The sequence below is a fragment of the Pinus tabuliformis genome, chromosome 3_1 (genome assembly GCF_031772625.1).
Source record: "Pinus tabuliformis cultivar Carrire ecotype Pingquan chromosome 3_1, CPIR1, whole genome shotgun sequence".
NCBI classification, from domain to species: domain Eukaryota; kingdom Viridiplantae; phylum Streptophyta; class Pinopsida; order Pinales; family Pinaceae; genus Pinus; species Pinus tabuliformis.
This window is the reverse complement of record NC_142301.1, coordinates 686,077,056-686,100,949: the sequence shown is the minus strand read 5'-3', so window position 1 is coordinate 686,100,949 and position 23,894 is coordinate 686,077,056. Positions and strand designations below refer to the sequence as shown.

At 40.3% G+C, this 23,894-nt stretch overlaps 1 protein-coding gene across 1 annotated transcript; it reads right to left on the bottom strand.

The window, feature by feature from the left end:
* Positions 1–1,297: 1,297 nt before the first annotated feature.
* LOC149188979 (chitinase 2-like) lies at positions 1,298–2,664 on the bottom strand. Its single transcript, XM_089413135.1, has 2 exons — positions 2,468–2,664; positions 1,298–2,267 (listed from the first exon to the last, which is right to left on the bottom strand). Exons 1-2 carry the CDS (start codon positions 2,538–2,540, stop codon positions 1,426–1,428), a joined length of 915 nt encoding a protein of 304 aa, XP_089269261.1. The 5' UTR covers positions 2,541–2,664; the 3' UTR covers positions 1,298–1,425.
* Positions 2,665–23,894: the final 21,230 nt, after the last annotated feature.

Below are 23,894 nucleotides of genomic sequence, written 5' to 3'. Positions count from 1 at the left end.
TATTTATAAATATATTCACGTTATATCTGCTACCTTTTGCAATCTCAGAATTAATTATAAATCAATTGCAGTGCTGGATCGATCAAAATTCAGAAATTTTATTTCATTGTGGCCGACAAAAGGAGGGGATATGTTACGTCAAGATTAAATTGCACATGTCAGTTGGTACGCCTCATTCCAGAGTCATCGAATGAATGGTGTACACAGAGACACGAGTTTCCTAGCCGTCATCTACAAGTCAGACCAAACGCGTTTCCTACCTGCCTTTCACATCATATTGCCAAAGAAAATCCTTAGGATTAAACGTTAGGCCTTCCTAACCAGAGTGAAAATCCTTTCTAATCTAGCCAGTGGCATAACACATAAGTTAATTAATTTAATTAGGTAATGCATGATTCTGGTAGATTTGATTCAACATTGTCGGCCCGAGACAGACCTTTCAAAATTCTAAAAAAACAAATGTATCATTAAAAAATTTGTCATTGTAGCAGGAAGCAGTCGCAATTACAAGATATCTCTTGAAATTTAACACCATGAAAAATCCTTATAACATCTAAAATCTTAAACTTTGACATCAGATTTTCAAAAAATTCTTCCTGAACCAATTTGTAAACTATGCTATTTAAAAATTTAATGTTCAGAAGTTCAATCAATTGTTTACGCGAGTTTCTATTTTTTCACATTTCTAAATATTTCTAAAATCTTTAATCTAAGGAAAGATAGCCATTAAAACCATAAACTTAATGGTAATGGCGCCGGGTTTTTCTGGGCACACTTCGGGAGAAAGGGTTACGCTACAGAACAGGAAAATGGGTCTGTCTGCTAATCTTTGTTTGACACACTTAGGGAGGAGGGTGTTGTGCATATTTTTTTTTGTTTGTGTGTGGATAAGCCTGACTATTTAAGAAGATATTGTCCCGTTAGATCATCTTCGAACAGATAAAAATCCGAGAGGTGTTCTAAAATTATTCTAAAATGAATTTCGTTATTCTAAAATTAATCTGCAGTTCACAGCTCCAGGTGCCAAGCATGTATATATAGAAAATATTATTTAGAATGTTTTCACTTATGTTTCCAGTATTCCAGAAGACTTAGAATAGAAGTTTTTGATGTACTTCATTATTTTAAAATTTATTTTCAATTAATAGATCTGGATTCTGGGTGCTAAAAATATATCAATTTCACCATATAGAAAAAGCTAAAACTCTTTACGTTTCGGAAAGATCCTGTAAAATGTGTAAATTGCAGTGTTAATGGCGGACATTGAACCCGGCCCTTACGAGCGAGAACCTTAATCTGGTGCCTTAAACAATTCATATTACAAATGCGATTGCAATGCCACAAAGGCAGAACATTTATTCCTGTATTTTTTTTATTAGACGTCCTGTGAAATCAGGGGTCCTGAGGATCCATAATCAGTAGCAATTAGGATGCGAGGAGAGCTTCAGACTGAGTTTCATATTTGAAACCATTATTAACCTTCGACCAGTCTGCACACCACAGGAAGATGCCCTCCAATTTCCCACTCTGCTTCAGCTTTCTGGCCGCTTCAAAGAAAGCATTCTTGGGCGAGAGACCTCCACCGCCGTTCGCTGAAGTAAAACTAACCAATACTTTTCCTCCACTATATAGAGCCGCCTGTGTATTATAGTATTTGATGAACTGCGAAATCGTGGTGTTAGCAGAGTAGGCATAGAATTGGAAGTTAACGTAGTCTATGGCACGACCGTATCTTTTCCAAAGCGCAAGGTAATGCGACTGAACATCCTGGTTATCGAAGGGAGCGATGGAAGCGAAGGAGATGACTTTGCTCCGCTTTAACCGCGTGATCAACTGCCCGATGCAATTTACAAACGTGTTATCGTCGGCCTGAAAATGCTCGTAGTCGATGTCGATGCCATCGAGATGGTATTCTTTGATAATTTTCGACAGTGAGGAGACTGCGTTGTCTACCCAGGAAGACACCGACGATGGCTTGAACTCCACGGGCTGCCCGTTTATGCTGTCCCCGCCTACGCTGAGAGCGACCTTCACATTCTTGTGTTGGGCCTTTATGGCCTGCACGGCCTGGGGGTTAAGATTGCCGGTGTCCCAGTAGATACTGAAATTTCCGTTTTTGGGAACAGGGGATCCGGAATCCGTGGAGTAGTCGATGACGAAGGCCAAAATGAAATGAAACTCCACAGCCGGATTTATGGGCACGTCTGAGAATGTCACATTTCTGAACAATGCGCCAATGTAATCGCTGAACAGAAGGCCATTCGCACCTGCACATTCACAAACAACAAAGAGAGCATTATAACAATTCCAAATATCATAGCCAGGTTTCGATCCTCCGACCTGTGGGTTATGGGCCCACCAGGCTAAACAACAAAGAGACTATTATGCGCGATAATTTGCATAAACGAACCAATAGAAGCAATTCCTAGAAGTATTTTGGATTGTTAAGATGCAGACATTCACATACCCATAGAGATAGGTAGCTGATTAAGTACCAAAAGAGAGATGACAAGAACCCTACATATCTCCATGAAGGCCATCACTACTCACAGCACTGTATTGAATTGATTCACTACTCAGAGCACAGTATTGAATTGATTCTCATTGCCTGATAACACATACGGGCCACGGTTCTTTATATAGACTTCTAAAACATTGACCGCGCCTCAAGCTAAGACCAAATGGTGTGATTGGGTATCTCCAATTGCAAACATGATCATTCGAGAGTGGTGGAGTCAAACTTGAATTGGGGGAAGCTTGAACAGTAAAACAAAAGGTCGTTGTTAACTCTGCCGACGTTCTGACTCATTCAACAAATGAATGTGACTAAATTAAATGAATGAGTTTGTATAGGATATGCTGAGAATAATATCCGGATGTTGTAGGACCGTCGATTAATCAAAACGTGGATGTATTCTATAATGGGGTTTGGTATTGTCGTAATTATTTTAGTCATATAATTTAAGAACTATGCATTAAGTTACTTATAATTTAAGCACTATGTATTATCTATTAAGCACTATGTATTATCTATTAAGTAGTTGGTGGTTGGTTATTGTTATTTCTATTTTGTGTATTGGATAAGAATAATGTGATATTTAATAGATATCATAATTATTTTAGTCATATAATTTAAGAACTATGCATTAAGTTATTTATAATTTAAGCACTATGTATTATGTATTAAGTAGTGATTTAAGAATTATGCATTAAGTTATTTATAATTTAAGCACTATGTATTATGTATTAAGTAGTTGGTGATTGGTTATTGTTATTTCTATTGTGTGTATTGGATAAGAATAATGTGATATTTAATAGATATCGTAATTATTTTAGTCATATAATTTAAGAACTATGTATTAAGTTATTTATAATTTAAGCACTATGTATTATGTATTAAGTAGTTGGTAGTTGGTTATTGTTATTTCTAATTTAAGCACTATGTATTATGTATTAAGTAGTTGGTTATTGTTATTTCTATTTTGTGTATTGGATAAGAATAAAGTGATATTTAATAGATATAATGAAAAAGTATTGAGTCAATCACTGACTTAGTGTATGGTGTTTAATATTTGCTTAAATTAAATAAATAGGATGTTTTTATTCACATCAACTCATGATCAAAGCACTTACATCATGATCCATTTTATATTGTCATCATTAATAAAAATCATAAAAAAGAATCAAATTCTTTTCATTTTATCATGAAAATGTATCTGACTTTATTATGGATATTTTTAATATGACCTAAAACCATAATTATATATATTAATTTTTAAATATATAAAAATATATTTATTGCTTTAAAAAACCTTTAAGAACTTTTAAGAAAATGCTTAGGTTTTCCACTATTATATATATATATATATATATATATATAAAGAAAGTAGAGTTTGAGTGTCTTCATTTGGGCAGATGCATGGAAGGCTTGAAATTGAAAACGAAACGCGGGTGGCCCCGATGGAAGACGACTCCTACATTTCGCAACGACCACAAGCTAAACATGTCTTCTGTGTGGTAGAATCTCAGATATTTCGGCCGCCGTTGGGTCGATCCATCATCCACCGTACTCAGTCAAAGTGTCATTTGTATGGTAATTAGTTTAATGTCTGCACTGTAAGATTGTTAAAGACTGGAGTGCCTTCTAAATTTATACTGTTGCTAAGTTCGCAAACGGTTTGACTACATTAATTGGATCATTTCTGGATTAATGGATGGTGATCTGTTTGACATTTGAATTCAAGAGGAGATATTATAATGAGGATTTGGTCATACTGCACTGATGATAAGATTATTATATGCAACTTATCATCTTATACTTACATCTGAGTCAACTTTTTAATACCGTTGAATATTTGTTACATATAATATGTATAAAAAGTGATTTGGGTGAATTTTCAATTCGTTTATTAAGTTATCGATTTAAATAATCAAATAAATATAATTAATAACTTCAATATTTGATAATTAGATAAAATAAAACAACTCCATATGGAGGGGTTTTTATTTTCTACTTCTTTATTTATATATAGATAGATATATTTATTTATTATAATGAATATATTAGAAATTATAACTTAGTCAAAGTTGAGATTTCATGAGGGTGGAGAATCACAAAAGATTAAAGATGTCTTTCTATGGGATTTGAAACTCAATGGAAAAGATAACATATTATTGTGCCAACCACTTAGTTGCCCCATGAAAATACTACAAGTATATGGCATTACAAATTAGCCTAGTGAGATTTTAGATGGTATACCCATAGAATCTTTTGAATTAACTAGACAATAATGTATATTGGTTTCAAATTATGAAGCTTTATGATTTATAAAGGATTAAGAATACAAATGGCTTTCAATATCCTAACAAAACTTGGAGTTAATGCTTACATTCTATATTAGAAATATTGGTTTGTGAGTTGTCAGTTATGGTTGAGAAATTCTCTCAACCTCTCCTCCTAAATTAGTAATAAGTTAGATCTGAGAAACTTTATATTATAAAGTAATTTCTGATGTACATGTGAGTGTGTGAGTTAACACATACATGCCCCTGTCTTAAATATATTAAATGCATTTTTATTCTTTCTTTCTTGGTTTCAAAGTTTGGGTGGAGAGACTTTAAACGTGTGTGGCGTGGTGTGTGATCACAGAATGAAGTTTTTACCTCTTTGTTTATTTGTTCATCACTGGAGTGTGAGTTGATCGGAGTTGCATAGTTTATTTGACCAAAGATGCAGAGTTTATTTGATAGGAAGTTTGTGTGATGGCTTATTTTGAGTCAAGTCATTGAATAGTTGAAGCGTGGTGCGATGCAATGAGCCCAATGTTATCTAACATGTGTTCAAGGTTCATTTATCTTGTGAGTGTAACAGTGTAGTTGTTCCATAAGCAAACACCTTTGTGTCAAATACTTTGAAATCAACATGTATGAGAGAGGCTCGACTATTGACTTCAACGTGGATCAAGCATGCAACTTTTATATGGAGGTATGGTTATTGATGGTGTGATAAGTGGGCGATTTCTATGATATATGTAGAACCACTGATGGTTTTTAATTATACGTAGAATCGTTGTTCCAGAGAAATAAATCTATTTATTATCACAGTGGGAGAGATCTGCAGTCAGAATGCCCACCAACATATGAAGAGACCCTCCTACATATGAAGAAGTGTGATGGCATGTGTGTTGCGTGCTAAGTCATGAAATTTTCTAACCTTATTTCTCTGTGGTGATATTAATACTTAAGATGTTTGCTTCCCATCACGGATTGAGTGTGTGAAACCTGTAGTGTGGTTTTTTTCTTGCATGAATTAAAGTTTTCATTGCCTAAGCTGCTTTGTCTGCATAAAGGAATTGCAAAATTTTCAATTTTATAGAGTGTTGTAGCTGCTACAACAACTCCCAAAATTTTGGGCATATTCAAAATTTCGGATCCCCCTGTACTAGCCTCAAGCAATTAGTGTTATGATTAGGTTTTTGATTGGTCAACCTCCACCTCGCCCAGTTATCATCAAAGCCTATTGGTGTTCCCCTTTTATCTTTACTCTGTTGGGCTATCCTCGGAGCTTGATCACACAAATGCATTAGCATTTTGTTGATAACTTCGCCTTGCCATGATCTTCATCCCTTTCAAAGTTATTAGGGTTCATAAATTGTTGTCTTGTTGATGCATATTTGAAACCCTGGATGGTTTATTAAAGCCCCAACCTTGTTTAAACATTATCTTATCCTCTAGGTGCATTTCCACAAACATGTTATGGCACTGAAAACACATCATAACATCATCATGGTATTGTTGGGTCATATTCTTGTGACTGCACTAGGGTTGGAAGGATTTTTGTGACTTCCATATTATAACCTCGATTTATTCTCTCTCTAAGATGTAATCATAACTTCAGTCCTAGACATGACAACTGCATAGTCATCATTGAAATTGAGTCAATTCACATGCTAAAGGGTTTAATACATTTGAGGAAGTGTCATTCACATACCCAAGATTAAAATCTTGGAAGATACACATGTAATTTATCATGCCTTTAAGGTCATTTACATTAGTGGTATTTGCTACATTATTTAAAGCACCTTTGATGGTTTTATAGAAAATATTAGGTGGTTTTATAAAAAAATCTTGTGGTAATCCCTTATTTATCATGCTCTTAGGGTCTTCACATTTAAAGTTTTCCATATATAATCTTATTAGTACTTACTATTATTGTGCATGAAGGTTTGATATCAAAGAGTCTCAAGTCATGTTAAGAAGGGTGTGAAGGCACTTCAAGAAACCAACACACATAAGACTTATATGAGGGCAAAATTCGAGGAGTTTAAAGGTTGTGTTGACATTGCTAAGGTGTTTCTTATTATCACACACTAAGCAGTGGGTTTGAATTTAAGTGCATTACATCAATGTGATTAAAGATCCCACTTTTCAAAATATGCATTACAAAACCATATAAATACTCCACCGACTTTATTCTCATTTATCGCACAATTCAAGCCTATGAGGTTAGGTAAAATGAAGCTAAATAAAAGTGGCTTGATACACACCTAGCAATGCAAACCGTACATTGAAAGGGAACCACTCTAGTTTCATGAACTTTCTCTTATGCATAACATCGTCCCATGGGAAATACAATCATGAAAGCAACCTAAAATTTCAAAAGTTTCAAGCATAGGCGTGCTCCTTGGTCATCCATTGTCAATGCACTCTCATTAAATAATTTAGCACAATTTATTGGCACACATATTTAATGGCATGGGATGAAACTAGACCACATGGTGAAGGATGTTATTTGAGGAAATGTTTAAATATAATTCGTTCTTATGGTGGCATCATACTTCCAAGAGGTGAGCCAAAAGGCATTTTTTGACACAATGGAAAAGAAAAGGTAACTCATAAGTGAAATTTTGGAATATATATGAACGGGTGACATTAAACAATGACATTTTAGATGATGGTTACTTATGGTGCAATCGAGACCACAAACCAACATCAACATTGAGGCAAATATTTTGTTGGGGGTCAACGACTACTTTTAAAATATGATATTGTATGTGTGTTAGGAGCCTATACAAAAGGGGAAACACATGAAAACGTCAATAAAACCATATGCAGAATGGGATTCATAACTCCAAGTTACACGTCAAGTATATCAAAGCACAAGTCGATGACATTAAAGTCCTGGAAAGCACATGTAAGAAGCACAGAGAGAATATTATTATGAGTTTGATTTGGGTGCTGACATCAGTGCAATTTAGAGAAGCCAACCTCAGTCCTTCTGATGTTAGGATCCTCGCCTCCGCCAACTTCCACCGCCCAACTAGAGCCTCACAATGCGTCAAAGAGTTTTGTGTTCCTAAAGCCAATTAATTAATAGATCACTAAGGTCTCTAAAGAATTATAGAGAGAGCTTAAAATAATAGGGAATTGGTTTTGGTCTATGAATTTGACAATAAATATGGGGAACGCATGCTATAGGTTGTAGTCATTTTAGAGAGGGACACTTTTTCATATAGAAGAAAGAGAAAATAGAAACAACGCTGCATCATAATGTAGCTAATATATTTGTTGATAAGAATATCCTACCTCGGCTTCTAGTATGCTTATATTCTCACCTAAGTGCACATAAGGAAGTTGAGAATAAACATATTTAGAGCACTAGGCTACTTTATATATATAAAATCATATGATAATCATTGATGCCCTTGGGATTAGCTAACTACCACTCATTTATTTTGATAAAATCACAAGACTCTACGTCAATGGTCATATAGTATGAATTGACAAATGATTCATTGGGCAATAAATTCTTAGAAGAAATGCAGGTGTTGAGGCATTGTATTGACTCAAAATTGCAGCTATAACACATAGTGAGATGCGCTCCAAAAGGTGTGACCTTCACTAATGATAAGAAGTGTGACTTGGCTGAAGTCGCAAAGTTGTGAAGTTACATCTCTGGAAAATTCGATGGGTTATGCAACCAAACATATCATGTGACTATGTGACCTCTCTTGAGGTATCCAAGTCGCAAAACCACGGTTGAAAAATATAATGATCAATGCAACCTGTATCCTGCTCCGACTGTGCGACCTCTCCCAAGGTTGTTAAGTTGCAGAATCACACTTGGAGCAACCATCGGTCACCACACCCTATGCGACTGTAATATCCCTAAGGGAAAATTAAGATTAAATATGCAAGGCAAAATAGACCAACATACCATGAAATTAAAACAAACCATCACACCACGAAATTGGCATCCAAAGTGTGTTATTTACTCATTTTTATTAAATGGAACGAGGTGTACAAAAAGGCGTTGGAAAGTGTGGACTTGGGCTTGCTCTAAGAAAACTAGCAAAAGCCCAAAATGAACAATGGAACACCTTACTCCAATCTGCTACTAATCTGACCCAAGAGTTGTGCTGTCAATGCTCGAAAAATGTTGCTGCATGAAATGATTTATTGTTATATCCTTCCCTGGTGCTCAGAAAATCCAGAGAAATTAATTCCGACCTCTACACAAGAAACCCAGAATAACCCACGAAGGGTTTGGCTCAAGCTTGACCCCAAAATTTTGACTCTCTTGGGTTTGGCTGGCACTCTAGCTCCGTAATTCGACCCTCTTGAGTATTTTGTTGCTAAATGCTCCAAAAATTCCCGTAATCCCTATTAGAAATCTTCCCAAGCCTTCCCTCCCGATTTCCTCTACAAACTCCCTAATCTCCACAACTTCCCAAAGTGCCTCAAGTTGTGACTATGCAATCCTCGTGTTGTTGTTACTCTCCCTATTGCTAGAAATCGACTTATTGTTGTGGTAACTCGACTTACTCCTGTTGTAACTCGACTCCTTGCTGTTGTTACGAACTAAGATAAAATGGAACTCCCTCCTTGGACTAGCACTCGATGTCTACCGAAGCAAGGGATGGGATTCCCACTCAGAAACACATGTTGTGCTGAACATCACATGCAGACTTGGCTCACTGCTCAAGCATGCTCTTACCAAAAGACAAATTTTGAAAAATGTTAGATGATGACCAAATTGTTTGCCCCTCCTTCCTTTTGTTGACTTTCCTCCAAGGCTGCCTATGTGGGTCCACATCAAATTTCCCTCACCTATTTCGCACCAATATGAGTGTACTCTCCATGTGGGTCAAAAATCCTTTTTGGTGGCCCCCACACTCCACCAAAGCTACAATATTTCCATCAACTCTAATGTTGGGATGCTTCTCATGCAAAAAATCAAATGTTGGTCCCCTAGGCCCACCTCTCCTATGTGAAACAATGCAATATGCCAAAATTGAGAAAAATTCGGTATACACTTAGTGAAACACTAAGTAGGAATATCACAGTCCTCCCCGCCAAAACGTTGTGTGTCGCCAAGAAACTGCAAAGAAGTGTGTTGTAGTATTGTTCCCCCTCTTAGGTGGCATCCTCATCTAGTAGATTCCTCCAACACATCAAAAATTCCTTGACGACCTTGTTATGCAAATGCCTGTCCCTAGTGTCCAAGATAGCCTCCAGTTCCAGCACTAAATCCCCCTCATATTAAATACGGGGTAACTCCATAGCAGCTGTAACCTTATGTCCCAGTGCCTTCCTTGGGCAAGACACATGAAAAACGTTGCGTACCCGACTCCTTGAGGATAGCTCCAACTCATATGCTACCTCCACCACACTCTGAGTGACGCAATAAGGCCCATAGAAGTGGGGTTTGAGCTTCTCAGCCCCCGTCTACTTGAACATAGACTATATGTATGGATGGAGGCTCAAGAATACCAAGTTCGAAACTTTGAACTGCCTCTCAACTCTGTCCCTGTCTGCATAAAGATTCTGCTGATTTTGGGCCATTTGTAGGTTGTCCTTTAGAGTCCTCAAGATATCTTGGCTCTCTTATATCCTGTGCTTGGTCCTTGGGGCCCTACTGTCTCCAAAAATAATGTTAGCAAAAGATAATGCACCATGACCATATAGAGCTCGAAATGGTGACATACTTATAGATATGTGATGTGTAGTATTGTAGCCATATTCACCCAAGTGTAGCCATTGTATCCACGCTGTTTGCTATCATATCACATAGTTACACAAGTATCCCTCCAACCACTTGTTAACTATCTTCATCTATCCGTGTTACACTAAAAAATGTCACCATGGCTATTTACAGTTGGTATGGCTCTATCAATAGTCATACTACCCTCTTAAGCAAGTCTTATGCCTCTGCTATTCATGTAAAACTCCAAGAAAGAGAGAAAGTCTTTATAAATATGTTTATCTCTGGGTACGCAGGTTCTCTCAAACCTTGCCTGCGGGTACGCACCTATTGTTCATAAGGTCTGCGTCCAAGGACGCTCTGTATCTAAAGGGGCAGGTGCGTCCCTCTGAAAAGGTTAAAATGCGCAAGTTTTATCTTCAAAAACTTACTTGTGGTCATTTCTAGAGCATTCTAGAAGGTTGTTTGACGTGTATTGAGCGCCTCCAGATGGTTCATGCACTCCTACCAAAGAGGAACTTATCCCATCAATAAGGGAGTGATCCCATCCAAAGAGGGGACTATCCCATTGATGGTGGACCTGATTAACTTCCTCTTGAGCACTATAAATACAGGCATTGGGCCAGAAGGAGGGAGGTTGAAAGCTATACATTTCTAAGGGTAAATGCTGCAGGAATTAGGACTCCCATTTAGAAGCTGGTGAGGAGAGATTGCCATCTTTACTTGTTCTATTTGGAAGTGGGTGAGCTTTGTCAAAGTAGAGGAAAACTCTTGTGGACCCTGGAAGGAGCTTGCACAACACCAAGGCTCAGGTTGTAATGGTTCCTTTTGATTACCTTTAATGCAAATTGGTCCATTCTTCTCAATAACTTGTTGTTTATGGGTTATTTCATGTACTCCTTGGTCTATATGTTGAATATGCTTTGTTTTATGTTATAATCAGGTGTTATTTAATTGTTTGACTGTTGGTGATTGCAGGTTTTCGAGAAAAGGAGGAGCTCATCCAGATCAACAAAGCTTGGACTTCTACAACAGCGTTTGGACAAAGGTAAGAACGAAACACTTGATTTCTCATATCATAATGCATGTTTAGAGAAGGATAGCTCTAGTTTGTTTTGTTTGTCATTAGAATGTCTTAGACTTCTAGGAAGGTCGGTAGTGTCCGCACTCTTGACTGATTCCGTGTGACAAATTGGCGACTCCACTGGGGATAGATTCCATTGATGAGAAGAGTCTTTTCTTTTGTGTGAACTTTGCTTTGAGAAAATTGGTTTATTTTTCTGGTTTTGGCTCTGTGACCTTGTCTCTGGGTGGGTTAGCTTAGGATTAGTTTTATTTTGGGTTTTCTTGAGTTTTTCAGTAGGACGCACCCTCTAAGTTCTGCACAGTGCATCCCTGGACGCACTTTTGCTGTGTGCACAGAGCGGGCCCGCACCTGTGCTAACGGGTTGCCTGCGTCCCCTGCCAAAATTTGAGAAAATTCCATTTTTTGCCTTTTTTGCTCTTAGATTTTGTTTTTTCTTAGTTTTTTCTACCCAGATTCATTAGTCCCTTGCCCAGAATCTTCACCTGAACTTGTTTCGATAGCATTGAGTGTTTTAGTGGATTTCATCGAAGTGTAAGCCCTAGGGTTTGATTTTTGAGTAGGTCTTGTAGTGACTTTAGTGGTAGGAGTTGTCAAGCCTTAGATCTCTCTGGTTTTGTCAACATTCTAAGAAGTCAGACCTGTCATAAAGTCTACCTGTGAGAGAAACTTACCATCGAGTTGTCTTTTGGGCCAATTTCGAAGTGCTTGTTGTTTAAGTCTTGAATTCCATTTTACAAAAAGAACAAAAAGATTTGAGTTTTGTTTTGACTAGTCTTTTGATTCAGCATTAGCTGGTCCTTGATTTGATTTTGATCAAGTAAAACAACCTAGAATCATCTTTGTGAGCTTTTGCCTTGTTAGGTTTGCTTAGAGTAATCTCTCTTTTGATTTGCTTGTGAGTCAAGTTTTCATAGTTTTGTAGCTTTTGAGATTGTTTTTTGTTAAAGGTAGGTTTACATGCTTTATTAAAAAGAGAAAATACAAAAACATCTCCTTTGAAAAGTTTTGTTTCAAGTAGCTTTGAAAGTTTTGAAAGAAAAAGAGTTTTTCGTGCAAGTAAAGAGTGGTTATGTTTGTGTGCTTGAAAAGAACAAGAGAATTGTTTCTTTGATTGTCTTTTTTAAGGAAGTTGTTTTCTCTAAAAATTGCATTCTCTCAACTCTCTTAGTTAAGAATTTCATTGAAAAAGAAAAGTAGCGTAAATCATCTTAGGTGCATCTTTGTAGTGGTTGGAGTCGAGTCTACACACCATTGGTTTCACTTCCATTACCTTGTGACTTTAAAGAACAACCATAAAAGTAATGCTTAAAGTAAAATTGAAATAGTAACTTTTATTTACTAGGGCTCTGAAGCACCAATTTAGATCAGGCTAGTGTCTTGGAGTAGGTGAGTAATTAACTCTCCAAGACAACAAAACCAAACAAGTAGCTTATCTTGTGATAGAATAAATCCAATTGTCTCACTTGTACTCTGGGAAAGCTCCTCTTAAAGGAGAAGCACGAGCTCGTGTCCGAACCAGTGAGGGGATCATTCCCCCCTCGTTGGGAACGACGCCAGACACGCACGTATTACAAACGGTAAACCTCGGATTAACCATTGTCGAGGAGCCAAGGGTCACTTGTCGGTAAACCTTGGATTATTGTCAAGGAGCCGGCAAGGGGATTGAGCTTGCTACTCTGCCCTTGCGTGCTGTCGGAGTTTAGACTGTTCCCCCAGGTGCATTTGTTGCGGTTGGTAACCTTAGTGGCCATTATCTTTAGGATTCTACTGAGGTGACGGTGGAGGGAAGGTCCCACTGTACCTGGAGCAGACGTCGGCTATACTCACTTGGATTTTCTGGGGGGTTCACTTCACTCGAGACGGTTAAAGTGGAGGAACTTGGTCCAGTCTATTCATTAAGCAGGTTGTCGGCATAACTGTTCCACCTGCCATTTCTGTACTGAATCCAGCGAGGTTGGGCTTCATCACCAACTAGCGCTTTTGGTCCGGAAGAATACTGTTTGCGTTTGGTTTGACGCCCTAGATTCTTTAGGCGTGTGATTCAAATTTGTTTGGTTCTTTAGAGACTTTAGGTGGTTTGATTTGAAATTTTATTTTGTTTTCGTGTGTAGTAGTTAAAGTTTTTAGCTGTGGCGGAATTACCGAGACAGTCCCGTAGACTTCGGGGCCAGTCTCCTGAAGTTGTTTCTGTGGCCGAATTGTTGAGAAGATCCCGTAGACTTGGGGGTGAACCTCCTCAAGACGAGTCCAGTCATCTAGAAGGTTTAAAGGTCCTTGTAACTCCTCCTAGTGGCAGTAGAGTAGGTTCACCTGAAGAAGGAGAATCTTCCTTGGTAGTCCATCCAGATTACCAAAGTTTAGAGACAGGTTATAATCCTGAAGCTGTTACAGTTTCTGAGCTTGTTGGTAGTTTTTCGTCTGCTAGTGATACAGGCGAAGAACCAGAAATATCCGAACCTGTTACTCCGACTCCTAGTGTTCCTGATTCACCGAGAATAGAAAGAATTATCACCGAAAATATTCCTGTTGGTTTGATTGAAGAACTTCTTCCAGAGGAAGAAATAGGCGTCTCTGATCCTGAAGATCAAATTACCCTTGATCTAAGGGAGAGTGAATCTATCTTTTACAGTCCTCCTAGAAGTACTACAAGGTACCTTTCGTTAATCAATTATTTAGACAACTTTGGGCTAAGTTTTTCCACACCTCGTACTCCTTTTCCACCTGGAGGTATTCATACTCCTGTAAATATGTCTGGTCAGTCGTCTGGGTTTACACAAAGTCCTGAATCTTTTTTACATGGCGGTCCTTCTGTTCCTACTGGGTATCAATCTCTTTCTGGTACCTTTGCGGGAGCGTCTCCTCAACCCGTTGATCATGGTTGGAAACAGTGGTAATGTACCATTGGGTGTAGGAGACATTTACATGATGTCAGGTTCAGTTCCCGTTACCCAACCTCAAGGTGGCCAATTACCGCCTGGGGGGCAGCCTCCGTTAATGCCTTGGGGGCAACCTCAAGGTACTTCATTCGTGTCTGGGGGGCAACCTCAAGGTCAGTACGCTCCTATGGGGCAATACATACCTCAAGGTCAACCCCAGCCTCAATATGTACCCCAAGGTCAACCTCAGTATCAATATCAACCTCAAGGATGGCAACCTCAAGGATGGCAACCCCAAGGGTATCAACCCCAAGGGTATCAACCTCAAGGATACCAACCTCAAGGTCAAGGTCAACCCCAGTACCCGTATTTACCTCAAGGTTATCAACCTCAAGGTCAATACTCAGGTCAAGGTTATCAACCACCTCAAGGTCAATCATATGGTCAAGGTATGGGAACTGCACCTTACAGTTATCAATCCTATCCTCAATCTGGTTATGGATCTCAGTACCCTCAACCTGTTATGGGTCAATACCCTGGAATGTTAGTGTGGGATCCGTCACAGGGTCAACAGATGTTGCAGCCAAGTATACAGTCGGTACCTCAAGCGGGACAACCTGTAGTTTCTGGTCCACCCCAGCAACCGCAACCTGTCCAGTCAAGTGTTCAGACCTCTGTAACTTCGGTAGTTACTCAGCCGCCAATTGCACCTAGTACTCCATCTCAAACGGCTGCTGCAACTACCGCCACATCTACCATACTTACTTCTGGAGTATCGACGGCTCCGGTTTCTACTGTCTCTGTAACCACTCCTCAGACATCTGTACCGTTGTCTGGATCTACGATTCAAACCACAGTCCAGATGCCTGTAGGCCAACCTGGTATAAGTACGGTTGTTACTACTCAACCTCAATTTGTTCAACCTCCGTACCAGGGACAGTATCAACCTGGGCAAGCTGTCCAACAACCGGTTTACCAGTATCAACCGTATCCTGGGTACACTTATCAACAACCTCAGCAACCCCAGTACGGTCCGGTTAATTCTGGTTTTCCAGGAGGATATAATATCCCAAATGCAACTCCTGTTCCTAGTTATCCTGGATATCCTCCTCCTGGGGCCGGTATTGTGACCCAGAGTTTTAGAGATCCTAACCGGCAGTTACCGTTTATCGCAACTTTGGATTTACCAGACTTGACGCGCCTAACGAACGATCCAATTCAATATCTTCCGTTCTGGCCGCCAATGCCAAATAAGTTGCCCAGCGATATACCCAAGTTCGAAGGTAAGTCTGGAGAGGATCCGTCCAATCACGTGATGACTTACCACCTCTGGTGTGCTTCAAATTCCATCTCGGATGATTCGATCCGCTTACGTCTTTTCCAGCGTACACTCATTGGTCTCGCGGCCAAGTGGTACATTGAGTTACCACGGGCCTCTTTTTACAATTTTAGCCAGTTAGCTACCTCGTTCTTAACTCACTTTCAGTTACCGGTCAGATACGATAATGGTACAGAGTTATTAACTTCACTAAAACAATCAACCTCCACGTATATTTCCGATCACATTCATGAGTGGAGACGTCGAAGAAGGCTAGTGAAATTTTTTATCCCGGACCAAATCTTAGCTGAATGGTTTGTTAAATCATTATTACCAAGGATTACTGAAGATGTAGCTAAGGCCGGAGTAGTTACTGAGGAGCAAGTCATTGCTCAGGCACAATACCTTGACTTAGTTTACACGCAGTCGGGTACATTACACGAGAAGATTCTGGATCTTCCAAAGTCGAATCAAATCGCTGCTGCTCCTTCGGGATCTCATGCCGCTGATGGTATGATTGGTATCGTGAATACAAAGAGCAAGAAGAAGTCTTCCAAGGCTTCAACTACTCCTATTATCACTTTGCCCGATTCCCCGACAGGAGAGTCTTCTCCTGAACTTACCGCCGATATTCACGCTGTAGAGTCATCTACGGCCAAATCAAAAAACGGTGGAAAGAAGAAAGGAAAGAAGAAGGCTAAAGCAGACAAGGCTCCGAAGGAGAAAACTGAAAAGTCGGAAACCAATGACGAAAAGCGCAAACCTCGATATCCTTGTCTTATTTGTGAAGAGGATCATTTTACGAGAGATTGCCCTCATCGGGCCGAGGTAGTGAAAATAGTCAAAGGTTCTCCCACTCCTGCTGTGTTAAAAAATCCATTTTCGGAGCAGGAGAATAAGATGATAGGTTCTTCCTCGAATGCCAGTGAAGAACCCATTTTGATGATGTCTCATGTGAGGATTGCGACTCGATCGCAAGATTATGGTAGTAAGAATCCTGTTGATGGTAAGGAAGCAGAATCTTCTCACTCTAACCCATCAACCTCAGCTCCTGGTTCCGATCCACTACAGATCGAGAAACCTAACCCAGACTTAGTAATTAAACCGCCCGCCAAGGGTGTACTTCGAAGGTCTGCTTTCAATCCACATGCGAGAGCGGCCCAGAATTACAACATTGTTGAGGACTTAGTTGTTTCACCCTCAGCAATGTCGGCGTTAGAAGTGCTGCAATCATGCCCAGCACAACGAAAATTGCTTTGTCGGCTATAGGAGCTGTTGATGTTCAGGATCCGAATCTAATGATCTTCGATCTAGAAAATAGTACACCACGACTCCCCCATCAAATGGCTTTCCAAATTCCAGTGATAGTCAAAAACAGGCCTATTCATAGAACTGTGATTGATGAGGGAGCTTCTACGTGTATTATGTCAATTCAATGTTGGAGATCCCTTGGTTCTCCTTCGTTGAACCAATCCCCCACCATCCTTAAGGCCTTTGATGGCCGTGGGTTCCGTCCGTTTGGTATTCTACAGGAATTGCCTATAGGGGTAGAAGGTAAAACCGTTAGTCTGGATGTGGAAGTGGTTGATGCCCCTCTAGACTACAACCTTCTTTTGGGTCGAAGTTGGTCATATGCTATGACAGCGGTCGTTTCATCGGTCTTCAGAGTAATTAAGTTTCCACATAACGGTAAGATCGTGACTATTGATCAGCTGACATACTTTTCATCCGACCCAGCCTCTTCAGAGAGTATCCAGCATGTCGGTAAGACGACAATCCCTTATAGGGACGTTGGTGTAGGTTTAGTTAAGGATTCCGGTTTACTGGGAACTTTTCCTCTCCCTCCACTCAGCGTAGAACCTTCGTTTGCAACAATTCATATGATTACATCAGAAAACATTATTTATGATGATCCTTGGTATGTCCCATCTGACTCTGAGATAGACTCATTCGGTAATGCTATGCCCTTGAGTCCATATGAAATTGCTTATGAAGCTCTCATGTCTTTTACCGACTTTCATTCAACCGAGGTCGACCAAATGAATGTGGTCAGTGAAGAATCACTTTTCACCTCAACCTTAGAATGGATAGCGTTTCCCGAAGTCGTGTCATCTGACGAACAACTTCGCGAAATCCTAAGTGTAGACGATCTACCATGGGAAGATCTCCATCACAGATCTTCGTTTTTACCTAAGGATGATGCATTTGAAAATGATTTTTCATCTATCTTTACCGCTGAATATGTCAAAGACGCTCAGGATCCAACGAAACATTCTGATTCAGAGTTGAATTTAGGGAATATTTCTCGTACTATTCCCATTGATATTTCAGTGAAGCCTGGAATTGAGGAGAACATTCATATAGGTGCCGCATGTACAGAAGAAGAAATCCAAACTTACAAGGCCCTATTCCAAGAATTCCGCGATGTGTTTGCCTGGTCTTACGAGGAAATGCCGGGAATCGATCCTGCCATTGTTGTTCATGAAATCAAAACCTACCCGGATGCTAAACCCATCCGGCAACGGTTGCGTCAGATTCACCCTCGAAAAGCGGCTGCGATTAAAGCAGAAGTCGAAAAGCTGTTGAAAGCAGGTTTCATTTATCCGATCCCGTTAACGGATTGGGTATCGAATATTGTTCCGGTCAATAAGAAACAAGGAACAATAAGAATCTGTATCGATTATAGGGATATCAATCGAGCTTGTCCAAAAGACAACTATCCTACGCCTTATATCGATCAAATTATTGATGATTGTGCCGGAAGTGAAATGTTTTCCTTCATGGATGGTTTTTCGGGCTATAATCAAATCAATATTCTACCTGCCGACCAACCAAAAACGACATTCATTTGTCCATGGGGGACGTTTGCTTATTGCAAATTACCTTTTGGGCTTAAGAATGCTGGGGCCACTTTTCAACGGGTGATGTCTTACGCATTTCACGACATCAAGCACATTGTGCAACCGTATCTCGATGATTTGCCTGCTCATTCTTTACGTCGAGCTGATCACCTTGACCACCTACGAGCAATCTTTATGAGGTGTAGGCATTATCGAATTCGGTTGAATCCCCACAAGTGTGTTTTCTGTATAGAAACAGGTCGATTGCTGGGATTTGTTGTTTCAAAAGCCGGCATTCGCGTCGATCCCTCGAAAGTCGAGGCTATCATCAAATTGCCTCCTCCTTCGAGTTTGCGCCAACTCCAAAGTTTGCAGGGGAAAGCGAACTTTTTACTCCGATTCATCCCAAACTACGCCGAGGTCACTAAAGGTTTTACACGGTTGTTGAAACAGAACGTTCAATTCTTTTGGGACGAGATTTCCCAACAATCTTTTGATGCACTTAAACACGCGTTGACCCATGCACCGTTGTTGCATCCTCCCAACTACAACCAGGACTACTTCTTATACCTCGCAGCTTCGCATTCCACCATTGGAATGGTGTTAGTTCAAGAAGATGAATTCGGAGTGGAACATGTGATATATTATCTCAGTCGGACCTTAAATCCCACTGAGCTAAAATATTCGCATGTGGAGAAATTGGCCCTGGCAGCCGTTCAAGCTGTCCAGCGTTTTCGTCACTACATTCTTCTCCGTAAAACTACAGTTATTTCGGATTGCAACCCTATGATTTACATTTTGACAAAACAACTGCTAGGGGGCAAGTACTCTAAATGGATCGTTATCCTGCAAGAGTTCGACTTGGAGTTCGAGAAGTCCAAGTCTAAGAAATCCTTAGTTTTTGCGGAATTGATGTGTGATTTCCCGCGTACTGACACAGAGACTGTGGCAGAAGAGTCCATTGCGAACGAATCTTTGTTTCTTATCAGTACTTTAGATCCGTGGTACGGGGATATCATCATCTATCTCCAGACCCAAACCTTTCGGCCTGAAGCTTCAAAGGCGGAACGTCGAAAAATTAGGTTTCAATCCCAGCCATACAAAATTATTGGAGATACACTTTATCGCCGGGGGGCAGACTTAGTTTTTCGACGTTGTCTAACTCACGAAGAGGCTGAGAGAGTTTTGAATGATTGTCACTCTGGAGCATGTGGCGGTCATATGTCTGGGTATGCCACAGCTCAGAAGGTGTTGCGCGCTGGTTACTTCTGGCCATCTATGTTTAAAGATTGTATCATTGCAGTCCGGAAGTGCCACAACTGCCAAGTGTTTGATCGAAAGATGCGCGCACCACCTGCTCCTCTCCACCCTATAATTGCCGTTGGTCCATTCGCCAAATGGGGTATCGACTTTATTACTTGTAACCCTCACTCGGCCGGGGGGCATGCGTATATCATCCTCGCGGTTGATTATTTCACTAAATGGGCCGAGGCGATGCCTACATTCGACGCAAGCGGCAAAACAGCTGCAGTTTTCATATTCAATCATATAATAACTAGGTTTGGTGTCCCACAAGCAATTATTACTGACCATGGGAGCCATTTTCGAAACACCATGATGACTGAACTTACAAGCCAGCTTGGTTTGCGCCATGACAGCTCTACTCCTTATTATCCGCAAGCCAACGGTTTGGTTGAGTCTATCAACAAAGTTCTGGTTATCATGATCCGACGAACCATTGGTATTCATCGGTCGAATTGGCACAACATGTTATTTTCGGCGCTATGGGCATACCGAACCTCAGTAAAAACCTCAACAAGGTTCACTCCTTTCCAGCTAGTTTATGGCTTGGAAGCAGTGTTACCCATTGAATGTGAAATCCCATCACTTCAAATGGCTGTCGAATTACTTCCAGCTACTTCCGAAGAGGAGAAACGTTTATTGTACTTAGCTAAATTAGATGAGACTCGACGTGACGCTGCATTGGCAATCGAGACTCACGCGAAGCGAATGAAAGCTCAGTATGATAGAAATGTGACCCCTCGAAGTTTTTCGGAGGGAGACCTAGTGCTTTTATATGATCAAGCTAACGATAAGCTAGGTGCTGGAAAATTCGTTCCTATGTGGCATGGACCCTATATTGTAAAGCGAAAGCTAGCAAAAGGGGCTTATGAGCTGGTAGATTTTGATGGGGACTCTTTGGGTAAACCCAGAAATGGACTTTACCTAAAGAGGTATTATGCTTAAATGGTGGGTATGGAGAATTTTTAGTTAGGTTAGGTTTTCTTTCTAGCTAGTATGATTGTTAGTTAGTCAGTGTGCTTAGCTTAGTGAGTGTGTTTTTCGTCGTTATTCTGGCTTATCTTGGTTTTGCTCTTGATATTGTAGATGTCGACGCCCCTCCAAACATACATTGGATTTGCTGATGGTGCTTGTCGTAGTACACGGAATATCTCTTCCGCAGCTTGGGTTATCTATTCACCCTCTGACGAGTTAGTTTCTATGCATGGGGTAAGCCTCGGTCAAACAACGAATAACATTGCAGAATACAGTGCAGTGGTTGAATTATTATCCGAATCTATTTCATTTGGAATTCGACGTTTGATAGTGAGGTTAGATTCTGAACTTGTTGTATTACAACTTAATAGAGTTTATGCCATTAGAAATCCTGTGTTATTAAGGTTGTTTTTGAGAGTGCGTCTCTTGGAACGTGAATTTGATTACATTGAATATCAGCATATTCCAAGGTCCTTAAATACATTAGCAGATGCAATTGCTTCTCGAGTGTTGGACAGACATTTACGATAATCATGCAAGTAAATTTAAAAACATTTCATCATACATGTTAAACAAGATGAGCCGGTAATAGTGATATATATATAGATAGGAGTGTGTCAAAAAATATACATCGTCTTCGATCATAGGTTGAAAAACACCTTATGATCGGCAAAAATGATAAAGTACAAAAAGTCAAAAATGTCACATGTGTCTACAAAGTGACTAGCCAATCACTGGTGGTGCTCCCTGTACGACACCACTGCACGGGCTACCTTGCGCAAAAATCTCCTAAACGGTCCAGGGACCGCGACTACATAGCGCTGAAGTCTGATAGGAATATCATCCATAGTAGTCTCAGGTATATCCGCCGTCAGACGCTGTAGATCATGCTCCAACTCAGCTAGTACCTCTGCAGCCGCCGCGTCCTGTGGGGCCGGTACCGGTGCAACTGGATGTCTCCTCTCGAAAGGCCGGAGGTTGGCTGGACGCTGTGGACCAACATCTGCATTTTGAAAATTCTACTGTCAGTTTTGAGACGATATATATAAAAAACAAAAAAAATACATAATTTGAAAACTCGTGAAAAATAAAGTACCTCTGTCATCCCATTGTTCTCCCTGTGGAAGAACCATGTCCGGATCACCTCGAAAATCTACTCCGGCATACGGAAAATCCTGAATCGCAAACACCTGGTCCTCTAACCAGTGAAAATAACTGTCAGTGAATCGAACAACTGCCGCACCCTCGTCCGGATGCCGGGCCATCACCGCAACCCATCGTACCAGCTTTGGCTCCTGAGGACCCGAAATATCAACAGTGAGATGCTGAGGGATCAGTATTGGAATTCTCTCTAGGGCAAAGCTCACGACTATAGGCCCATATCCAAAGGTCTTTAGTCTCCCGGTCTTTGCCCTGGTCAGTTGGGCTTTCAAGTTAGCCGACAACGCATCACACCAGTTGAAGATGGTGCCTTGGAGACAGTCAATTGCCATCCGAAATTGAGACCCAGTAGCAATATGTAAAGTGGCTGAGCCACAAATCCTGGTCACAGTGAAAGCTAAGACCATGAGTTCAGGCCGAGAGACATATTTGATCTCTATGCCTTTCGCATGGTGTCAATCAGGTAGGCACCAATCTGCTCGGAGACTATCAAGGGATTGGCCACCCGGCCTAGTCCCAGCCAGATTGAGTTGCTCACCTCTATTCAGCAAGCCAGTGAGAAAGTAAATATCAGTGGGCTCTATCTCGAGTTGTTGCCCGCCGATATAAAAGCATTGCTCTTGAACATTCCATCTCTCGACCAGCCACTCCAAGAATCTTACCTGAGCTCTCATGCCAGGTATGGCCCAGTATTTGTATAATCCACATCCTCTTAGGGCATCGAGGGAAGGTTGATGATTGATTGCAGCTTCATCAACCTCCTCATGCTCTCTTTCTCTCCAATCCAGCATGATAAGTGCCCTACACATGAACAAACATGCATTAAAATAAATTTTGGGTAATTTCAATGGTTAATTTGGGAGCTTGGGGTTTCAAAATCCGCGTTTTGCGGAGGACGCACCCCGCGTTTGGCGCACAGTGCGCCGGGACGCAGGTGGCTTGAAGGTAACCTGCGTCCCCCGACCTTTTCCCTGTGTAGGAAAAAGTCGGGGGACGCAAGCCAGCCTTTAGGAAACCTGCGTCCCCCGCAGAGCGGTTTTCAAAACCCAAAACCCCCCAAAAATAAAAAATGAAACCTAAAATAAAATTCTAAACGGATAAAATTGACAAGGAGGATGTTGTGAAATACCTGGAAGAGACGGCGTTCGATTCTAAAGGTCAGATTTTCCGCAGCGACCACGGGAAGTTTCTTGTCAAAAGTTCCTTTTTCAACCTCAACAGTCAAACGGTAAAAATGACATGGTAAAAAGTCTTTTTATAGGTTTTTTGGATGAATTTGTTCATTTTTCACCATGGAAAGATGTTTTTCGATGAATTTTTGCCTATCTTAAACAGGTATGAGTAATGTGTCGCTTTTGTGCAGGACAAAGGGACTTAGAGGGAAAATTGTCATTTTTTCACAAACAAAATATCAGAGTCATCTTTTAAGCCCTTTTCTGACTCCTAAAACATGAAAAGATTGCCGAGCGTTTCTTTTACACTCGTTAAAATGAAATTAAAAGACGGTCCCCTTATAGCTCTTTTCTGACCGTAAAATCAGGAAAAGATTGCCGTGTTTTTGTCGTTTCAAACTCGATACGGAAATAAAACGACGTGTCCTTCATCGCTTTTTACTTTTCAGGTCAGTGACACTAATTATGAAAGTACTCCTTGGTCGCAAGATCAAGCGGTTCCCCCAGGTATTATTTTATACTTTTTCGGGCTTGAGGGACACAAATTTACGAAAAAGTTCAACTTGGAGTTTTCTTAAGTTTTTCAGACTCTCTAAAATTGAAAAACGCCGAGTTTCTCCTATACTGGGCTCGTTAAACATTTCATAGTAAAGGACCTGTTCAATTACAAACAGGAACGA

What these genes read in the sequence shown, in the direction of transcription:
- LOC149188979 (XM_089413135.1), bottom strand. Translation starts at nt 2,540, where the DNA reads ATGGCCTTCATGGAGATATGTAGGGTTCTTGTCATCTCTCTTTTGGTA. An exon ending in TCAGCTACCTATCTCTATGG is followed by an intron (nt 2,268 to 2,467) that starts GTATGTGAATGT and finishes GTGAATGTGCAG; the next exon opens with GTGCGAATGGCCTTCTGTTC.